Source organism: Rissa tridactyla, chromosome 14, assembly GCF_028500815.1.
Source record: "Rissa tridactyla isolate bRisTri1 chromosome 14, bRisTri1.patW.cur.20221130, whole genome shotgun sequence".
In the NCBI taxonomy this organism is placed as follows: Eukaryota; Metazoa; Chordata; class Aves; order Charadriiformes; family Laridae; genus Rissa; species Rissa tridactyla.
In genome coordinates this window covers 312374-335039 of record NC_071479.1, presented here as the reverse complement: position 1 = coordinate 335039, position 22666 = coordinate 312374, and the positions used below count along the sequence as shown (strand labels likewise).

At 40.3% G+C, this 22666-nt stretch overlaps 1 protein-coding gene across 17 annotated transcripts in view; it reads left to right on the top strand.

Moving 5' to 3' along the window:
• The window catches only part of FNBP1 (formin binding protein 1), a 102607-nt gene that overhangs the window by 16305 nt on the left and 63636 nt on the right, over positions 1-22666 (top strand). For all 17 annotated transcript variants that reach the window (XM_054220825.1, XM_054220824.1, XM_054220821.1 and 14 more), the window contains exons 2-3: positions 15693-15808; positions 20878-20934. In XM_054220825.1, coding sequence (XP_054076800.1) covers positions 15693-15808; positions 20878-20934 — 173 coding nt within the window. The remainder of the gene's footprint in view (positions 1-15692; positions 15809-20877; positions 20935-22666) is intronic.

Genomic DNA, 22666 nt, shown 5'->3' with positions numbered 1-22666 from the left:
GTTTATTTTTTGTTGTTGTTGTGGTAGCCTTCTACTTCATCTTCCAAGAATGTGAGAAGAGTGGAAATCAGGATCGCATATCTGTGTAGTTTTATTCACAAAATTTCACCATGTGTGCTCTGTGCCATAATACTGTCTCAAAACTTAACTAGCAGCTCTCCATTACTTCTAATATGAAGATTTTAATAACATTGAACTGTAGTTTTTATTAGTCCTTTAACTAATAACATCACAATTTACGTGGTGTGGTGGTCTTGTTTTCTTGTTTCTCTTCAAGACAGAATGCTTTTTATTGCCGTCCCAGTAATCAGTCCAAAGTACAGCAAGCAGCTTTGCTCTTTAAAAACTGTAGCACCCTTTCAGAATATATCTTCGGTGCCTCAGATTTTTTCAGCCTACTAACACATTCAGAACACAGGACAAGCAGCTTAAGATCTGAATGAGATTGTTCACCAAATGAGTTGGTGCGGCATATTAATTTGCTAGCACTTCTAAATGCCTGCAGTGTTACAAGAGCCTGCAATGTCACTAAAATACCAGGAGCTTTGTTGGCTCTAAACTCCTTAAAAGAGAGTTTTAAATTCTTGTCTGCTTGCCGTAGCCTTACCAGCTTTATAAGGAATTTTGAGATCTGTATTTGCAAAATGTTAGGCGTCCTGGGCTTAGCAAAGTTAATAAGAATCTTTTCCTGGTAGTATTAATTGTCTTGGATTTTCATTGTTCTCTGGGTTTTACTGCATAGTTCATTATTTTGTGAGGCTCCTACTAGTGCTTTTATCTAGACGCCAGTGGCTACATTTATTGCATGTTTTGGTATGTGCTTAATCTCGATGGATAGTCTGGTTGAAAAAATAGTTGCTTTTACGGTTAGGTAAACTAACATAATGTGATTTTGTGGTTTTAATAAGAATGGATGCAGTCAACTTGATTTTTTTTTTATGTGTACTTTCCATTCCATCTTAAGTTCGTAAGTTGGTATTTAAATGCAAGAGTAGAACTGATATGACACTTTTCCTCTTTGTGCAGTAAAGCAACCCACCCCCCCAACAGTATTTTGTCTGGCAGTTCTTGGAGAAGAGGGCTATGATCGAGTTTTTAAAACTACAAAAAATTTCAAACCTTAGAAGTTTACTTTTGAGGTCTTAAAATGGATGCTTTTAGTCAGAGATTGAACCCAAACATTTTAGTGAAAGCTGCCTGGATGAGTAAAGCATAACATTACTAGCTGCTGCAGCAGAACTTCCATGAGGTTTATGAACTGGTACCGATTCACTCTTCAGAACTGGGAGTTGAATATAAAGCTATTGCAGATGCATGTTTAGGAATGGAATTTAAAAAAACAACCAACCAACCAACATTTCGCGCTGTCCCTTGTTTCAGTGATACTGGATTTAGGCAAATACATAGTACTGGAAGATGGGATGGGCAGAAGGAAGTGGTCAGACTGGTGTAACATATGTGTGGCTTTTAATCTTAGTCCCAGTAAGCACTGTTTTAAATTGGGTAGTGCTTTTCTTCATGACTGTGTCTAAAAACTAGATTAATAGAAGATGACTGTTGTAATTCCCATTAGGGTTGTGAAAATGCATGCTTATTCAAGTGTTGTGAAGGCTCGAAGTCTGTATCATGGTACCGTCATTGTTAATAGCATGAGTTCTAAAATACTCACATGGTTTTTTTTGGAGCCCAAGGACATGAGATTGTTGCCGCAAGAAAACTACCTTTTGCTCAGGTAGACTGGCCTATCCAGCTGATAAGCAGAATATCCTTGCTGAGGGAAGCAGTCCTTACTTAAAAGGATATCGCTTTTCTTGCTCAGGATGGCAAAACGTTATTTATTCTTGATGCTTAGGTTTCCAAGTCATGTTGGTCAAAAGAAAGTGTAATTGTTGATTTGTTTCTGTAAAATATTCTGTTTCACTTTGAGAGGCTGGAGGCTTTGTAGGGAACCAGGCTAGGAGGCTTGCACAGTCAGTAGATGCCCTAGTTCTAGAAACTGTAATTTTAGGTTATCTTGATTGGCACAGCGTGGTTAACAGAATGAACTTGAGCTTTGTCCGTTGGGGCTTAGTGTGGCCTTACTACAGCATCTTTGTGGGACAGTCAGCAAACCACTGTGTCTTGCTCGCTGTGCTGTGCTTCCCAGCTTGTCTCTGATTTCTCTGTGAACTGGTTCCTGTTTCAGATCTGTTGGGTGTAAAAGCAGCACTTAGCGCAACAGGGCTGCTGTTAAGAGCTGGAGGATCTTTGCTGCTGCTACAACTTGCTTCAAATGCTCTGATCAGGTCGTGGGGTGCTTAAAATTTGTGGATGGTAGAGAACATTGTGTTACAAAACTGTTTCTGTACGTTTCATGAGTGTCATGTTTATAAGATGGGAAACATTGATTTCTTCCCATTTTACAAAGCTCGGTGACACATGATCTCTCCATTCTTATGGTATGAATTTTTGTTAGTGTGATGGAGTTAAATTTACCTCTTTCTCTTTAGATGCTTGTAATTGTCTCATGTCCTGTGGAGAACCTCAAGTATCCTTGAGCGAGTAGCTGGGATCATCACAGCTCCATCACAATCCACGGAGCACTGTGCCTGGCTGCGTGCGTGCTGCTCTACTGAATCTGCAAACCTGAAATGTGTGTGGGAGAACTTTCTCTTGTATTCCAGCATGTAATTTAATTGGTGTTTGTTTGGTAATTTGCCTCAGATTAAATTATTCGTTGTCAGTACTGAGCAAATGCTTTGTGTACTTCTGGTGGGTCAGCGTTTTGCATAATATTTCTCCTTCTTTATTCTACCTACTTTGATGCGTTCATTTATTTTTGCTGCGATCTTATTACTGAGAATTGAGAGAAGCTTCTGTTGGGAAGAGGGGGGAGACCCAGTGGAGTTCCAGAAAGGCTTTTTACAGTGATTATTTGGTTAAGGGAAGTGCGATTACTTTTCCTCAGATTTAAACTTTGATTTAACATGAGTTCACACTATAATTAATGGGAGTTGTTACCTGAGGATAAACTGTATAGAAATGGAATGGAACCGAGCATGTGAGAATAAGTATATGCTGTCTCACTCTAAGGGAAAAGAAACTCATGTTGTCAGAGAATCCTTGTTTATTGACAGCAGTATAGGCTTTGATGCAAGGGGGATGTTTCTGATCCTTAGCAAGGCATGTCAGTGGTACAGTTGCCACATTAGTTTTGATTTGACTATGTTTCAGTTTGTTAATCGTAGATTAATTCTGTGGCCATACAGCTGATCTTGTCTTTTGCAGAGGAGAAGCAGCATGGCAAGATTAAACTTAAATTTTGAGTATTTTAGGCAAGCGGGATCAGTTTGAAACAATGTTGTTGTCAAAATCAAGACAAATGGCCTGACTCTACAAAGTACTGCAGAGTGTCTGCAAATGCAGCAGGGGGGTTAGTCCCTTTTCTGAAGCGTGAGATGAGATGAGAACGGTGATAGGTTATAGGAGAATATTTGGCAGGATGTTAGCTGAATGTCTTGGTTGCCGTTTTCATAGCTGTAGGAAGAGTTGGATCTTATTGTAATAAAAAAAGCTTTGTGACAAACGCCAATAGATGAATTTAAGGAATAGTGTCTCCTCAGCTTTTTTTCAGCTCTTTGCTTACTTTCTGTTTCTGGCCTAGTTCCAGAATTAATCTGGGTTTTTTTGCTGGTGTTGCTTGACTCCACAGAGTGGAGTGTATGAGTGGATAATACTGAATTATGAAATGCATTTTGAACAGAGTTTGGTAACAAATTTTGCAGTGATCAGATTTGTGTTTGAAATTTAAGTTGAATTTGTGCCTAGGTTTGCAGACGTTTAAAATGCTATGTACTCAGAATGACAGTCGTTCTATCTATTGCATTAGATTACCTGAATTGCATGTATCACACTGAGAAGTCTCCTGTTTTGGAAACTTAACTATTTCTTGGATCAGAGCAGAAGCACCAAATCTAATTCCTGGGTTAAAAAATGGAATGCAATGGCAGATAGAGGTACTTAAGGCATAGCAGTAATCTTACTTGGTTCTGAGTGTGAAGTGGTCCTTAAAATAATCTAGGACTCTGTTTGTAATGTCATGGTATTTAAAATATTAAATGCTTTTTGAACCTCATCTGCAAAGGAGTACTTTAATCTTTTTCAGCTGTTAGTTCCATTTAATTTGGAAAAGAGAGGAGGGAACAGTCAGTTTACAGATTTTTCACTTTTCATTTGAACTTTAGGGAAGGGTTTTGGATGTGCTGGGGGGGCTTATTTTTTGACCCTAGCTATTGCCATTGCTCCAATGATTCTAGGAGGCAACCTCCAGCTAAGCAGAACTACAGTGACTTTTACGGTATTTTTCTTTTCCAAGAGTCTGCATAAACGTCCCATCGCATGCCTGAAGTGGAGTTTGGTAGTCAGTTCTCAGAGCGCTTCACGGCCAGAGGAGGTGAAAATGAGACCAAGGGGGAAAGGCTGTTGTCTTCTGTTTAGTAAATAAATACATCTTTGCATTAGCATCTCTGCAGAAGAGAGACTTGTGCACATGCTCAATTCTACACCTGACACGTGATTTATTTAATGGAGATCAGAACAGTTCTACTGTTGACAAGGCCTCGCATACCTGGCAAGGCCTTTGTGTGTGTTTTGGTGTGGTTTTTTTTTTTTTTCTTTCTTTCCATGTAGCTCATATGGGCTACATTTACATAGAGGGAGATCAAGGACTCTTTATTTCATAAAGTTTAATAATGTCACTGAATTTTTTTTAAAAGTGATTATAGATATATAAAAAAATCAAATTAAATACCCCCAAACCCAAAGAACACCCCACCCCCCCCCGCAATATTACTCTTCCAAAGGATTGAACAGAATGGGATTGAAATTCGAGTTGCTGAACTTCAGCTGCACACTTAGAGCAGCATGGCGTTTGAAAAGGTTTGATATTAATGATAAAATCATGCACTTTGAGGATGCATAAAACAGCTTGGATATCCTATGTGATGAATCCAGTATGGCATTGGTTTATGAAGAAGTTGGGCTAAAAGCTAGTTTCCACAAAAAACATTCCCACGGACAACTACAGCTTGAAGTATTGTTCTTGTGGATAAGATTTTACAATTGTAATTCAGTATGGTTTTGGATAAGAGCGCAGAATTGCCTTTTTTTCTTGCGTGTGTGTGTTCTTTTAAATGGATCAGCAGGCTTGTTTGTTTTTCTATTGTAGTTATCCGTACAATAAGTAGGAACGCTGTATGGTTCATTTTTAATAATTAGTACACAGCTGCCCAAAGGAGAAACTGTGTGGGCAAGAGATCTTGTTGATCTTTGTTTTAACAGCTGGTGTTATTAAGGGAGAGCTTCGCAGAATGGAAAAAAAGAGGATGAAAATCAGTCAACAGCTAATCCAAAGATGTAGCCAGGCACCAAAAGATTTACTGGGAATTTGTTCTAAAATTGCATTTGTTCAAATTATTTCAGAATAAAAAGAATGGGTGTGTATTAAATGAGGGAAGTGGGATGGTGCTGGGGAACAGTGAAAAGTTGCAACATTGTCAACTGAAAACAACAGTTTTCTTCCTGGAACAACAAGAACATATATTTAGCATTGTTACCGTGCTGCAACTCCTGAGGGAGGCAGCTCGGAGCTGGAGCTCTGCTGCAGCTCATGATTTATCCCATCCCAACAGCAGAGTGATACACACCAGAATCTGCTCATTTTCAAAGCTCTTGTTTATAACACACAGAACAGTGAATCCCTGTGGGTTGTTGCAGCTTTCCATCTGCAGCTCTGGATACCGTCAGCAAAACCCAAATCCTTGTCCCATTCCTATTCCCCCAGGAAGAGCAGAAGGAAGAAGTTAGCATTGCTTTGTTTTGTTTCTTTGTGTTTTTAAATGTGTTTTGTGGTTATCATTAATGGTAGAGATGCATCATCTCTCTGGGGCCCAGTAGATTTTAGTAGTTATGAGCCTTGTTTAGCTTTTGCTTAGCTAATGAGTCTGGATTTTAAGGTCTTGATTCTGCTTCTTATCCCCATACCTAGTAGGAAGTAAGTTCACTTAAATCAGTTGAATTGCGCTAGAATCACCAAAAGGAGAAGCAGCGTGAGCATGTTTGTCTTCAGTTTCAATAACTGAACATGTACAGAAAAAGGTTGAAATGCACTCAGTCCTTCAATAAAAATAGTTGGTATTTCTGACCTTACATCTGGCATTAGTTGAGGTTTCTCTCTTATTATCTTGCTCTTTAAGAGCTTTCTTATATCCTGGGTTGTAATTTGCACATTATAATGTATTTTGAAACAAAACTGTGTCCCGTTGTGGTGTTTCTTGCGTGTATTTTATAAGCAGAATTCTATGCTTGAAAAGAAGTGTTCATTTCTGAATGGTCTGCTTATGACAGATGGTTTTCGTTGTGGTGAAGTCATGCAGTGCCTCAAACCTCAATATGTGTAAACTTATTTGAAGGAAATGAATTGCTGCTGCAGCATGGCCTTCTATGAAAAGTGTCCTTGGACATTGTGAACAGTGTTTTTTGAGCCTTACCTTTTCCTTATTCGAAGAAAACTAATGTTCGTTTTCAAGAGCATGAAATTTTGACACCTCTAAAATGTACACTTCCTCTTTCAAGAGATGTAACACAACTTTCTTAGACACTTATACTGATAACAGCAGATGACTTGTGTCAAGTCACCAACACCTCTGTACGGCCTTTTCAGGTAATCGTTTAGATAAAAATGGAACAGCACCTATATAATACAACCTCTATAATAGATGGATTTAGGTTCTTCCACGTGTGCCACCCAGGGCATTTAATCTACAGAATTTCACACCAAAATCTCCCCGTTCCAAGAAAACCAGGCTTCCCGTTAGCTTTTTGCCTGCAAGAGGACTGACTGTCTCTTTGTCCCTAACTGTCTGGTATCCTTTGATTCACTTGCCGTTCCTTTTAATCACCTATTGCTCATCAGCTCTGTCCTGCTCCAGCTGAGCTGTTCACATCCTCCTGCCTTCCCACTCCCCAGAATTAATCATTCCTCCTTGTTGTCTTACCTTTCGCAGCATCTTTTTAAGTTGCTGCAGCACAAGCAACCACATCCTCTCTCGTATCGCACATCCTCTCTCTCACCTTCCTTCCTGGCTGCTGTGTTAGCACTCTTACTTGCCCTGTTGCTATAGAGAGACCACAAGTTCTGCTTTACCACATCCTTTGTAGGATACAACAGGCTAAGGGGGAGGAGAAGGCCTGGTTTGATACCAGGAAGGCAGAGGTAGAGGGTTGGGGTTCTAATAGGTTTGGGCTCTGTTGAGGAAGGCTGTTTGCTGTAGTGGTAAGAGCAGCCCCTGGTGCCAAGACCAGGAGGTTTCTTGCAGGAGCACCTGCTCCTCCTGGAGCTCCGACACTCCTGCATCTGCAGCTGGGCAGCAGCAGTGACTCAGGGGCTGCTGGAGGCTGCAGGAAGGAGCAGTTTCAGTTCACGGTTTAAGCTGTCAGCAGAGAGAACTAGACATTGAGAGCGTGTGTGCATGAACGTCTTGGCAGTTGGTGACAAGGGTTGTACTCACACAGGGAAGCGTCCTCCCGTGAGCCACATGTCAGGTTGTGCAAGGCTTCCGTAAGAGGTGGGACAGTGGAGTCACCAAGGCGAGTTCTTGGGCCATGTTCCTGCTGACCTGCCTGGCAGGCGGAGGGGTCTTGTTGCCGACCCGATGATCTGTGCTGCTGCTGAGGGAGTCGCTCTCGCTCCCATCCCTGTTTTCACAGCTCGTTACTTGGCTTTGCACTGCACCTTGTCCTGCTCCCTGCAGCCTCTACTGCATTTAGGGTCTGGTGGTGTGCATCACCCTCTCTACTACAAGCTCATAAGCTACGCTAGTTTGAAGACAAGTTCAGGATTTTCATTTGTGGGGGATGTACCGATGCAGCTTTCCTGTAGGTGAGTCTTTTTGTTAGGTGTTGCAATTTAATTTGTTCCCTGGCAGCCCTGACAACCTGGTTGTACTCCCAGAACTGGCCTTGCCTCGGCGTGGCTGTAATACTGGTTTTGCTCTCCGGGTGCTGGCCCCTGTGCTTTATGCTCGGGTGGCTTTTTTCAGAAGCACTTTTTATTTGACTTCACTCAGGTTTCCATCAAGGTAGGATTAGGGCATGGCCGAAACCTGTCTGTGAGACAGCACTTCTGCTTAATTAGCAGGAGGGGTCACTCTTGAGTTTGTGGAAGGTGGTTTTCTGGGTGGGGATGAGTGTGGTTGTTCTCTGGAGCAATTAAGAGGGTTACTCCCTGTTGCTACCCTTTGCTGTGCAAAGGGCCTTGCTATTATACTAGGGCAACATTATTTTAAATCCAAATGAAAATTGGCATAAGTATTAGAACTTGCTTTGCTTTACAGCTTCAGCAAAATGCTGAAGAGAGAAAGCATTTCAAGGCTGAAATATAGACCAGAAACTGCTTAATTCATAATGTTTATTGTAACAAGTGGGACAATTGGAGGTGAGTTTATCTAGCAACATAAAATATATTTCAACATAAAACATAGTCAGTTTCCTCTATAAGTTTTTCAAGTACAAACTCTTGATTTCTGGGATCCCCCCCGCCCCAAGCTTGAAATGCACTCAACTGCCTAATGATGCAGCAAAGAATCTTATTTTAGTTTCTGTTTTCTCCTACATAAATCAAGTTTTGAGGTGAATCGGAAGAGGTAAAGGAATAGTTAAAAACCTTTTGGGCTTTATGGAAAAATGCATTTAAGGGATGGCGATGAAGGGAAAATGGAGCTGGAAAAATAAGATGGATTTTTTTTCTGGGGTATTTATTATGCAGCTTGAGTGGAAATATGCATGTTTAGGGTGAAAGGTTAGGAAGAATTTATTTAGTACTCAGAGGGTAAAATGAAATTAAACGTGGATGAATAGGAGATCTGCATGGAAAATGCTGTGAACTTAAATAGTTTTGTGAACAAGAACCGGATATACAGGGGTGATGGAAGGGTAGATTCATAAAACAGCCAGTAAAGCCACAGCATCATTTCAATGTAAAGCAAAAAGAGATGGTGTCCCTGTCCCTTCAGTATGGCTTCCATGGTGCCATCAGTCCTCCTTGTCTGTGCTGCGTGAAGCAAAAGGTTAGTGTCCTGTACTCCATTTCATACTTAACATACTTCACATGTATAAACACGGATGTTTGTTTAGTTGTCATTAACTGAGGATTTCACTGACTATAGCAGACAAGTTTTGTGTGGGAAGTTGTCCCTCATCAGTAGTGGCTGAGTCAACAGATGCTGAAGTGCTTTCGTATTTTCTGCTCATCTCTGTTTTCTGGAAGGCTCTTGCAGTGGTAGCCTGTACATTATGCATTTTCTTTCATTATTAATTTGCCTGAAGACTGTTAACATTTGCATGTAGCTTTATTGTAGGTCTCTGAGGATCTGTGATCTGAATTCTGTTGTATTCTGCCAGCACCGTAGTGCCATATGGGACTTAACCGAGCCTATGAAGGTATCATCATCTTGTTAATCATTTTTCTAATTCGGAGTTGTTAAACCATGGAATCTAAAAAAGTAATTTAGAATTTGAACACTGTAATGTATTCTCGATCTTCACTTTAATTCCTTTTTGTCTACGGAAATGGGTGAGAGTATTTAAAAAAAAAAATAAAAAAAAGAGGCTGTGGGAGGACAAGGTATGAACCAGAGGTGAAAATTAGCGTTTAGTTCCCCTAGTCCTACTTATGTTTTTAGGACAGTGGATAAACAAGTCATTTTGGGAGGAAGCAGAATCAAACTCCCTGGAGAGTGGGGCAGTAGAAAGTCTTCAAATATTCTTAATGATTAAGTCATGGGTCTCTTATTATGTTGCTGGATTAGAATTACAGGAAGAATATACTAAATATAAAGGCTTTGTTTTTATGTTATTAGCACCTGAATTTTCAGCATACTCTTTCTTCACTACTTGTCTCTGTCTTGGCATTCTTCTTAATTTCACCTCCTGCACCACTACCTGTGAAAACAGCAGGAGTGACAGTGACAGTTCAGTCTGGTTCCTGGCATAGTAAACACGGCCACTTGAGTCTTGTTTAAGCAGGTTTGACATGATGATCGAAATTGCAGAATTAACTGGTGAAGTCTCCCAGAATCTAATCTTTTGTTCACACTTGAAACCAAATAGAAATCCCAGGACTTCTGGCCTAGCTGTATGGTGGAGTTGGACTCCACATCATCAGGCTTTCTGTTTGTGAAAATCACTTTACCGGACACGGGAAGTGCAGCGACCAGAGGGAGCCTTGTCTGGCTGCAGAGAGCCTGGGACCGTAACTCACAGCAATAGTGGGGACACCCCCTTTATTTCAGTAGATCCTACAGCTGCAGCTCCTTGGTGGCAAACTAAGGTCCCATCCGTCGCTGGATCTGACAAATCTTTGGGTTGAACTAGTTCACGATAGATGGAAGTGCTCTTGAAAGAGGAAGGAATATCTTTGAGTTGATCTTCAAAGACCACATGAATAACACTTTCTTTATTGCTCAATTGGTTGTACTCCATGTTATGTGCTTTAGAAATGGGAAGAAAGCTTTTTTTTTTTTAATGGCTAACTTTCTTCTTCCCAAAATATTTTGCATAGCTGGGGAATGTGGCTTCAGGAGAACAGTTGAGAAGTGAGTGGATTTGACAGCTTAAGGCAGCCCTTTAAAATGAGGAAAAGCAAATAGGCAGTGCTATTTCCATTTTAAGCATTGTCAGTGTAACAAGCATGCAGCCGAGTTTCAGAAAGAATGCATGAACGTGAGGTTATTTGGGCAGCGGTAAAAATACCAGGAGAGAATTAATGGAAACAGAAATGGAGTTAAATACACTTTGCCTTAGGGATAAAATTTTCAAAGCACTCTGGGTACTTGGATGTCCAATTCCTGTTCAAGTTAATGACGTTAATAAAAGTTGTTTTTTCCTCTTTTGAGCTTTAACTTTTGTGTGCATGCTCAAGAATGTGTTAAGCTCTGAACTAATATGAAAACGCTGTTTGTTTCAAGCAACTAGCGGCAGAGGCTCTCCTTTCCCACCCCTGTGAAGGCAGGGGGTCAGCTCCTATGTCCAAACTCCTCCATCACTTGGGGAAGGCGTGAAGTGTTTGTACTGGCACGCACTGCTGTCCCTGTGAAGCTGGTGGAATCTGATGAAGAGGAATGAGTTACAGCTGTATGAGTAGTTTAATTATGTGTATATCTTGATTGCCAATCAAAAGTGTGTTCTTTTTAATAAGCTGTTGATATCACAATAAGTGCAGGGACTTGAAAATGGGAGAACATGAAATTTGGCAGGTTGTAAGGCCAAAAGGACATAGGCAATAATGTGAAGGCTACCGAGATACAGGACTCATTGTCAGTGCAGTATTTTGCTCAAGAGTGTTCTTAAATGTAAACCAGTCTCTGAGTCAGAGGAAAGTAGTGAATGCTTCTAGAACATGTTTTCATGTTTCTTTTTCAGAGAAAGCAGGTGCAAAGTGACCTTTTGTTCCTCCCCGCCTTGCTGTGGTCTGGTGGGAGCATTCTCACTGAACCCTGTGTCATGGTTCTTGTCTTGTTTTCTTGCTTTTGTTGAAGAATGCTAAAGCCTTGTGGAATTCATTGTTTTCTAATGTTATCCCTAACTGGAAGGGTGAGTAAGCTGCAAAAACGAACAGAGAAGAGTGTGTATATTGAAATTGAAAGCTGAAACAGCAGCTCATGGAGGTATCCGAGCCATCTGCCAGCTAATGACCGAACCTGCACAGCTGCAGTGGCACACTTTACCTGCTAAACCTGCAGCCATCGCTGGTGGGGATGGTCATTTTGTGTCGAATCCACGTGCTGCTCTCATTAGGCTGCTTCTGGCTGTAGAGCCAAGTCCCTTCAGAGCCGAGACAGATGAATCCTCACAAGCTGCACTCTTGCTTTTTTTGTCCGGTAGATGCTCCTCAGCCACCAGCTTCTTCCTGGCTTCAGTGCGACACTGGTACCTTTAAAATCCTTGTTGAGTTTTACTGTTTGAGTATGAGAAGCTTCTTACGCCCAGTGCTACAAGTGCTTAAGTTAACCAAAGTACTAGCTAATTTACTGATGACACTTCCCCCTTCATTAGAACTTTTCTTTTTTTCTGGGATTAATTACCATGAAGAGCTTTTTTTTTTAAGCTCTAAAATGATTCTGGAGTTCAGTGAAAACTGAAATGAAACATTGTACTGGAGTTTGGAAATCTTTGGAAGAACTTACTTTTCTACAGTCTGCTTCTGGTAAATCTTTTGTGGGATAATCAATCTTATTTGAAGGCATGATATTGTTGCTAAGTACTCTCAAAAATCTGCTTTTTAGAAGTACTGGTTTTGCATTGATTGCATGCATCGCCAGACTTGGGTTTCCATGAATTAAAGGTTATGCTTTATGATCAAAGCATTCTGTGTACTCTGTCATCCCTGTGATTGATTAGCTTGAACACAGAGCCTTTGCCTAACTTCATCTTGCTGAGCAGATCCATGAAACAGGGAGGACTGTCTGTGCTAGGTCCCTCTGTCTGTACTGCCTTTCCTTTGGAATCTTATGCTCAGCAAGGGATGGTGTTGACAATTTTACTAATGTTTTTCATCCCTAAGGAACACAGAAAAACAAACAGATAATGGAATACATGACTCCGGTGTAACACACTGTTACATTGCCTGCTTAGTGAAATGGCATTTGGGCCAAAACTCTCCCATGCCTGGAAGAGGCCAAACTCTTCAGCAAAGTCTGCAGAAAGCTAAATTTCACCTTGCCTTGCTGCTAGATAGCGGAGATCAGTGCTTGTTAGTTTATCTGGTTGAGGTTCTTCTGGTTACAGCTTGGCGCAGGACAAGTGTCTCTGCTCGCTTTATAAATAGAACGTTAGCATCTTCCCACAGTTGGTCTGTTCAACAGCTGCGCCCCAGTGTATCTGCCTTTGCACTGCGCATCATGGAGTTTTCTTTTGGCAAACTTGACCTAGTGAGGCCGCTGAAACATTCCAGTAGATCCATCTATGGGATAACAGACCACACCGAGGCAGCTACCTGGAGCCATTTTCAGGTTTTTATTCATACTCTGGCCTAAATGGTGCTCGGAGAATTGAGTTGGGGTGACAATGATGGTGGTGGAAGAGGTTTGGACAACTCACCAAGATTGCCTTTCCAGGGTGAACCTGCTGTACCTTTCTGTGCAGTCAGCAGCCTGAATTATCTTGAAGGGCAGGATCTCCTTGAAAGGCATTCTTTCTTATGGGAAACCACGACCTTTTCTCTTTGGATGGGGCTGCAGTAAAATGCTAAGTTAGTTTCTCGCGTCTAGTATGGTATATCTGATAAAGGTGGTTTAATTTGCTTACAGGGATTAGGGAGTGGATCTCCCTCCCAGAGATTTCCCTGGTCAAAGTTGGGAGTGTGTGTGAATGCATGTAAACTTGTGAGTAATGGACTGCCTCGTAGAGTATTTGTTTTATATGCATGAGTTTATGTTAAATAATGTAAATTGTGGAAGAGTAGGGTTTGGGGTAGCTACAAGACTTGTTTATCAGAAACCTTAAAAAGGTCATGTTTGCACTGCTTTCTTGACGCCAGCATAAACTGAGAGATGTAGAGGTTGGGTATTTGAAGCAGAGCAGAAGGTGCCTCATTGTGCTGGTGTCGTACTCCAGACACCACACCATGTTCTGTCCTCATCTGAGCCCGCTGGGAGCAGGAGAGGTCCGTGATGTTACGCAGGTTGTCTTTGTATTCTCCCCAGCTGTGAAATTGTCTGAAACAGGGAGTTGTCTATATGCAAATACATACTGGCTTCGTCCACATCTTCCCTTTCTGCAGAATACGTACATCCTCTTTTTGAGTTAATGATGTTACATTGGTTTAAGGGTGATTTATATTGCTGGAAGTCAGGCTTTCATTCTGTGTAGTTTGAATATTTATTTTTTTTTTTCACTTGCCCTTAACCATTTTTTCTTAGTTCCTGGAGCACAAGGCTTAGATATTTTTTTACTATTTTTGTAACTTTATACTATTGACCTTTTGCTGTTCTCCCTGTAGCGCCTCTTTAATTGACTAATAGTGATATAATTTCAACCGAAGCCTAGTCTGGTTTGGCTGAACTGGTTTAAAATAGTACCTTATGCTAAACTACAGCTAATACGCAGATACAGAAGCCCAGTGTGTCCTATTCCATGCATATTACCTGCTGTCTTAACTAGCTTCTTGATAGAGTTCTGGAAGTTTTCCACCTCTAATGTGATTCCTATTTCTTTCCTTGAAAATACAGTTAAAACATTTTTGTTAGTACGTAGCAGCTTCTGTGTACATGACTCTTGTTCAATGCCGGAAGAATCTCTCGTGATACCAATCTAATTTACTGTCAGAGCCAGAGATGCTATAAAGCAGAAAGTGGTATTTGCTTAAAAGCAACATATTCAGAAACTAGGCTTTGTAGTAGTTTTCTGTTGGTTTTCTACTCTCTGCACCTGAGGAATTGGGTTTGTATTGCTTTGATAACATTCGATGGTGGCTCAACAAACTGAAAGTCGCAATACCACATCTTTGGCAGATAGAAAGAAGCATCGCTTCTGTCAGAGGCTTTAATTGTGGCAGCTAAGCATCTGCCCCAAATCTATTGCTGTGTACCACTTTTTGGAAAATGTTGTAAATTTGACCTTTGTACTGCAGATGTATAAACTTATTCTCTATTTTCCATGTAAATCATAATGGTTTACATGCCAATGTGTGTTATGATGCCAAATAAGTGAGGCTGATATAAAAGATCTTGTTTACACTGTGTTTCTGTCAGGATAATTACTCAGTATATCACAGTTTAAAAAGTATTTTTAAAGAAATATTACAGAAACATTAACTCCTTAATGCTGTGTGGAATGGATGATTATGGAATTTAAGTGTTGTTGAAGTAACCAAGTTTTAAAAAATAAGGTAATTTTAGGTTAACTCTGTAGGTAGTAATAAGCTGGCTTGGATAATTAATTTGGATTTAGAGTTGCTTAATTTCTCTTGGCATTTGCAAATCCCAGACTGACTTGTGGAATGTTCTTGATTGAAAAAGATTTTATTGAAAACATGTGTGGCTGTGTTTGAGGGCAACAATGTTTTAAGAACAAAGTAGCATCTGTATGGAGGTAGACAAGAAAACTTGCTGTAAACATAGCTAATGTCATTTTTTTTGTGGCATGATTTGATTTAGAACAAACCAGGCTATAGGGGAAGTAATTTCAGTTCTGTAAAACGATTTTTAGCTGTTCAAAATGATATTCTAAATTCATAACACTGACAAAGCCAGAATATAAATCTATATTTTCCAGACTAAAATCAAAATTATTAATTAGGATATGACCTCAAATTCATGGAACTTTATTAACTCTTTAGAGTACAATGAGGTACTGGCAAGAGGATCCATTTGCTATCCTTTGTCTAAATATGTCCTTATATTAGAAAATTGTGTTCAGTAGAAGTGCCAGGATTTCTGAAATGAAACTGATTCAGAAATGAGGAATGAAGAATGGTACTGTATCTGTCTCATTAAGAGACAGATTTCTGTTGATTTAAAAACCCGTGTCGCTATAAAAATGTCTGTGGCAATGGAAAATATTAATAACACTTTCTTTGTGGTGATATGCACTTTGGAAATTATTTTTAGTTATCTCTATGCTCAACTAGACTAAACTATTTTTTTGATTCATTGCAGGACCAGTTTGACAACTTAGAAAAACACACGCAATGGGGTATTGATGTTCTGGAAAAATACATCAAGTTTGTAAAAGAAAGAACAGAGATTGAACTCAGCTATGCAAAGCAGCTTAGGTAAGTTGATATGTAAAGTCTGGACTTGAGTTGCGTCTGTTCAGAGCCTGTAATTGGTGGTTAGTGCTAGTCAGTTAGTGGTGGTAATTTGTTTGATTTATAATAATGGCTTTTACAGAATAGCTTTAATTTAGAGAATGGAAAGCTAATTTAAGATACTGTTTTATTATCTCTGCTAAAAATAATATGCTTTGAAAAAGCAAGGTTATTTAGGTGACTGAGTAGCATACTAGGGCTTACTCACGATTTATGTGTGATTAATGGCTCAGGCTTTGAGGATAGCATTGTAATGTTTTCCATGAAATTAGGACTGCTGCGTATAAATGCTGAAAGGTTTAAGAATTCAGCAGGATAACGATCATTTGTTGTAAAGCAAAGTTTAGGGTTTCGTTTCATAAGACAGTCTCTTTATGAGTGCATGTTGGAGAAACTGCAGGTCAGAAAGTGAGTCTCAGCCCTTGGAAATTCTGTTGATGTAGTTAGCCAGGTTGTAGCCTGAGATTTGAGTTTTGACATTTTTATAATCTTGCTACTGTTCTTGTGATGTGTCTCTTGAAAGAGCAGAGTTCCTGTGAATTTATCTCAAGTAGTTAAATTACTGGAAATTCCCGCTATGTACGTTCTACGTGTCTGGTTCGACAATGAGGTTGTGGGTAAAGAGATGAGTGTATGTGAGCCAGACCCAGAAAATGTATTCCTTGAGGTCAGATCCAGTGTAAATGGGGAAGGGATGCTAAGAATCCTCCCACAACTAGTAGCTCTTACTCTGCTTTTCCCAGTAGGGTAGAAAAAATGAGAGGTGAGCAGGGGTTAGAAGGGAGTACAACACACAGACAGTCCTGCTGCTGCGGAGAGAGGCTGTGGTGCAATGTTGTTGGCAGTCACTACGGTGTCCAGGGTGATAAACTGGAGGTGGTGGAGCTAACTGGGGAGGGGAGTGCAGGACTAATCCTTCCTAACACACCTCCAGTAAATACATACCTTTTTTTTTTTTTTGCATGATTAAAATACAAATTAGAAATCTCTCCATCTGCTCTATTTACGGAGATTGAGATCTGAGGTCCAGTTGATCTGTATATCTCTAAAGCAGCATGTCTATTAAAAAAAAAAATCACCCAGAATTTTTGCTGCTCGTGTTAGCATGGATTTGAGACACACAATGGCCTGTTATTTACGAGGAGCTGGTGGTTGATAAAACCCTGCCTTTATGGTTATGTGCTTTCTCAGGGGAATGCCACAAGGATTCCCCAGGGTTGCTGCTACAGACAAGCAGGAAATAGAGAATGACTCGTGCAGGAACAAATTGCTCACATCCTATGAAGATGAGAAGAGACTGAATTACAGAAGCCAAATGAGCTGGAAAAAAGAGAGTATGACTGGAGTGGGAAACCCCAACAGAGTATCTGTGTGAGCAGGTCTGTCTGATGAAGAATCACACACTAGACTCAGTTAATTTCTTAGGATGATAAATTCCAGGTGTAAAGAGTGTAATTATAAAAATAGACACTCAAACAAAATGTTTAAGGAAAGTGGGAGATAGTTTTACCTTGGACTGTCTAGAAACTTGGAACTCATGAGTTTTATTTCTTATTCTGTCCTAGACTTCCAAAACAAACTTGGTTAATTTCTTTCTTCTCTCTGTATTTTAATTCCTGATGCATAGCTGCATTTGTCTCCCCACCTACGGGTGTGATTTGCGGACAAATGCATTCATCGCTGAGGAGCTCTTCAACACAATGCTGTTTGGAGTCAGCTGGTAGTTAGAGGTATAAAAGAAAAAAACAAAAATGTAGACTTGTCAAGTGTTGAGATAAAACAGTACTGGGCATTTAAAAAAAAAAAATGCATCTGCTTCTAATAAGTCTCCTTAAGGCTGGTGCAAACCTTTCTTGTATGACATCCATTTGGTGTGAAAGGGCTGTAGCGTGTCACTGCATGTCATAACATGCAGACATACTATTAAAAAAGGACACATTAACACAAGATACTCCTGTGGACTTAAATCAATTTTATTTGTAGTGTAAGTAAAGCTGCTGAACTTTGTTTTGTGAAACTTGTGTTTTCTGCTTGGTCTCTGGACTCCCTCGCTCGCTATTCTTCCTCTCTGAGTGTCTACATCTCACCCTGGTCAGCTGTTGATGCTTAATTGTCTTCTATTTAAAAATGTTTCTTTCCTTCCTCTTTATAACTCTGCAGACATATATGTAATATTTTGTTTAAAAGTCTTAAGTTAGGTCTACATACTTGCAGGATAAATCAAATTTATCTGGTTACACCAGTGGAAGAAACTCCCTGATGTCACATATGTTACACATTGTGCCTGTGCTATTCAGCTCCTGCTTTACCATTTACAGTCAGTCCTGGTGTGAGAGTCCATTTCAGATTTGACATGATTGTTTTCTTATTTGTTTTGCATTATAATTGTTCAATCATTAAAATAGTCTGGGAAGGAAGGGGTGCAGAAACTATGGAAGAGTTTTCACTTGGTCCTGTGTTTTGTTTTGAACTTCCATTGGATGCTGACATGCTGGACACTGTGCTCTGAGTGCTGCAGAGGTGTTCTGTTGTCCTTCCCCAGTCACTACTTACCTTACAGCACACACACTTTGAGCATCAAAAAGTGGATATGACAGTGGATAGATAGCCTTGAGGAAGATGTGTTGTAAAAAAAAAAAAAAAAAAAAAAAGATGAATAGGATAATCTGAGAATCGGGAACCCCTGATGTGAGAGAATGACATGTGAGAGAAAGAGCAAGATGTCAAATAAGTGGAAATAAGGGAGCAGAGAAACAAGCTGGAAAGGCAGAAAAAAATGATGCAGTATGAAAGGCAAATAGAAAAGTGAATTGGAGACAGGTGCACAGGATAACACAGAGTCTCTCCAGAATTGCTATTTTACTGCTGATCTTTGTTCTTCTGTGTTCCCTCTTTGATCGCTGTTAGCTTGGAAGGTGTTACTGCTTCATGAGCTTGAACCGGGGAAGTGCCAGTGTTCTGGTCATGACACTGCAGAATTGCATGCTGAACTTCAATGGGCGAGGGTCATAGTGACTCTTACTCGATTCAGTATCACCTCTGGGTTTTTTTGTGTGTGTCCTGGTTTAAAGTCCTACATATGTTTTTGGTTAAAAGACGGGGGGAAATAAAAAGACCTCAAATATATAGACTCTTATTTTTTGTTTTATAAAGAACATAGAAAATAATATTTTTAACCCAGATACTAATCCCTGTTACATGCTTTCAGAATCTTTTCTGCTGTGAAAGCATACTGTCTGGATTTTTTTTTTTCCCTAGCTCTATAGCATTTCTACAGCTTTAAAGATTCACATGAAGACAGTAACTCTGTATGTCAGAATTAATTGGGCAGCATGACAGCACAGGGACACGTGTGTTTTGAGTGTGTGTGAAAATACCTTATTAGTGTAGTCTTCTGTGCAGGTTTTCATGTGGTTTTCCCTCTCCTCTTTGAGCAGGAGTGTGGAGGGAGGTATTCCCCTGGTATACAAAGAGTGCTGTAAGACTTGCTGTAATCATGCAGAACAGCTTGCAGAATTCTTGCTCTGCTGATATTCTTTGGTTGAAGCTGCTGCATGCAGAACTAGAGAAGAGGTCATTGTTTCAGAGCATCCCCTTTTCACAGAAGGCAGAGACGGGAAAGGAGATACTTGTTTGGATCCCTTCCAGTAGGGATACTTAAATTTTGAGAAACACATGTTTGTCTGTGCAAATCTGCCAGGGTTCTGGCCATTACTCTGTTTGGGCAGATCCCTCTTAATTCCTTAAGGAGAACAAAAGGAGTAAGAAATGTGAGATGAGGCCCTGCTGTCTCCCAGTCAGCAGTAAAACCAGCACGCAACAAGGAGCGGGTTACACTTCTGAAAAAGCAGCGTCTTTTCAACTGGATGCGTTCTGGGGGTCATCCAAAGAGTTTGGCACAGATAGGCCAATGAAATTTGGTAGTCCTTTGGACAATGATTCCATCGGTACCGCTTGTACGTTATCCTTAATTGCTGAAACAACCTTGTAAAACTGAAACAAATGGCTTTCATTTCACAGTGGGCTAACAGAGGCTGCAGGAAGGCATTATATAGTAATATAGTAATAGGGCTGAGTGTAGAACAGAGGAGATCTCGGTACTGCAGCACTTAAAGGGTCTTCAAATTGCTAAGATTTGTCAGCTCACTGGTTTGCATTGTTTAAAAGATGCGTGGCATTGTACCGTGCTATGGTGCAGTGTGCATCATAATGTTGAGCTTTAATTATCAGCAGGGAGCACTGAGTGTCATGTGGACAGCACACACTTGTTCCACCCTTCACAGGCTGCTGGGCAGGGGCTCCACCAGTGCTTTCAGGACAGTGAAAGCTATATACTGTTAAATGTGCTAGTGGAGTTATGTTCTTATTCACTTGAAAAGCATATCAATATTTTAAAATTAAATCATTAGTTGGATGTGGGGTAATGAGAGATGCAAGCATCTGTGCTAATTGGGATAATCAAATTTCACATTTCTCCCAGAATCAGTTAATAATCATAAAATCATCCCCCTTTTGTCATCTCAGTGCAGCTTCACACAGCTTTATGAAGATTTTTCTCTTCCTTGGAAGCATCTTGCTAAAGGCAGGCAAATTTCCCTGGCCATGAGTGTCATCTGCAGCAGACCACGCTTTAATGGGCTGGCTGGCCTTTGGATATGGAGTAACACCTTCTACTGGTGGAGTTTGTTCAGCATGTCTGTGTGCCCAAGGACCAGTATTTTTACTGTAAAAGGGTCTCCTTTAGATCAGCTGGAGACTTGTGTATCAGCAGAAACAGAACTCAGGTGTATTGACTTCGTGACTGTAATTTATTAACTTCTCAGGTTCATAATCTGCCACTTTATTACCATCATAGTGACTGAAGAGCTGTGTGGCCCATTCAGAGCCCAATTGCAATCATAATTCTGAAAATGTGTCTAGTCACTGCAAATAAAAACTGAAGCCTTACAGAATGTGTGTGCATGCAAAGATTGCCCAGTTAATTTAAAGGAGACTTTACATTTAATTTTATATATATGTATTTTTAATTTTAGGAATCTTTCAAAGAAATACCAACCCAAGAAGAACTCCAAAGAGGAGGAAGAATACAGGTATGTTCATGATCCACTGCTGAGTGAGCATGTGTCGATGGAGGAAGGGGAAAAGTTTGGGTTACCAACTAGGATTTCATTTGTAAACCAAAGATTTTAAAGTCAAGTATGAGATAGAAATCATAGATGCAGAAACAGGCTCATATGGTAGTTAGTAAGGAGTTGATTTTCAAAGTTTGGATTTGGTCTGTAACTATTCAGTTCCCGTTATATGTTACGGTTTCTGGATGCTTGGTTTGGGGTTTTGGTTTTGGGTTATTTTTTGGTTTGGGTTTTTCTTCCGCATGTACCTTAAAAACTCTAAGCCAGACGGTATGGTCCTGGCTCTTGGAAGTGAACGACTAAATTCTTAACTACGTTCAGCAGGAACAGAAACAGTTGTTAATTTTAACGTGAAACTTCAGTAGTCTGCGTAAGTATTAAATTACTCAAATGGACTGACGACACAGATTAATAACTTACTAAAGGGATAATGTTATGACACTGCAGAGAAACCAGTGGCTCTTGAAGAGTAAGGTGAAGGATGTAGTTTGTACTCCCAGTATTCTGGGATGGATCGCTGCATGACTTGCTGCAGTTGAAGGACGTTGCATGGCCTCAGCTCTCTGCTGTTGATTCATGTATTCAGACTGTATCTCCCTGGTGGCAGGGGACTAATGTGGCACTTGCAGATAGCGACTGCAGTGCCAAAGCACAGCTCGTTCACTGTACTGTGACACTGCGGACATGGATACGAGTGTTGATAGACCATGTGTCATTAAGAACATTCCTGCCCTTGATGAGATTAAAGATATTCTTTAAAGAGAACTTTCTAGAGGAGGAGCTTTCCAACAGACAGGCTATAAGCCAGAGGGAGAACCTTTTCCTTAGAGCACTCTGACTCCGAAGTTTCTCAATGCCCGTGTTTTGTAATGTATTGGCTTTGAATGAAGGCATGGCAGAGCCTGGCCCCGCAGCCTTGTATTGCGGGAGGCTGTTCTGCCTCTGGAGAGCCTGGCAGCCCGCTCAAACCCTTGACCTTGAAATTTTAAACATTTCAAATGAGTCTGAATGTGGATACAACTGTATGATTGCATTAATTTATATTTTTGGGTCAGACCCCCAAGCTGCTGTATACAGCTACTCTACTGGCTCGTATTAACAGAGATAACAGCCTTTTCATTTTCTTTTTAATTTATTTTTAGTTAACATTGTTTGTGAATCAGTTATTTATGCCATTATTTCTTGAGATATGGATATTTACAGAAGGAAACTTACATTGCCAGCACATCAGCTGTTCTGGTCTGTACCTGAGATTAGGAGTTATACCTAACTATACCTGCCTTTGGGTAGTTATACCATAAATGGGTATTTTGAGTTTACTACAGCATTTTTTGACACATCTTTCATTGCTGGAAAAGGATATTGGAGTTAAATGATTCGTGTGATGTGACACAGAAGGTCCTGTGTATCCTTTGCCCTTTTAAATGTAGTGTTAACCTCCCTATAGTTTCCTCATGTCTCTAAATAATGTCTGAGGATTTGTCATGCGACCTTTGGGTGCCTCGGACACTGCTTTGAGATAGCCTGTCTAAAAATGATCTGTTTTCAAGTTTATTGTCAGTCTGTAGTTCTGTGGCTTTGATCCCCTGTCTTTTGCAACTGGAATTTCTCCCGAGGCACCACAGCTTGACTGGGAACGTGGCTGCTTGTATTGGACTATATTTTTAGTCTCTTCTTTTTAGTTTCTTTT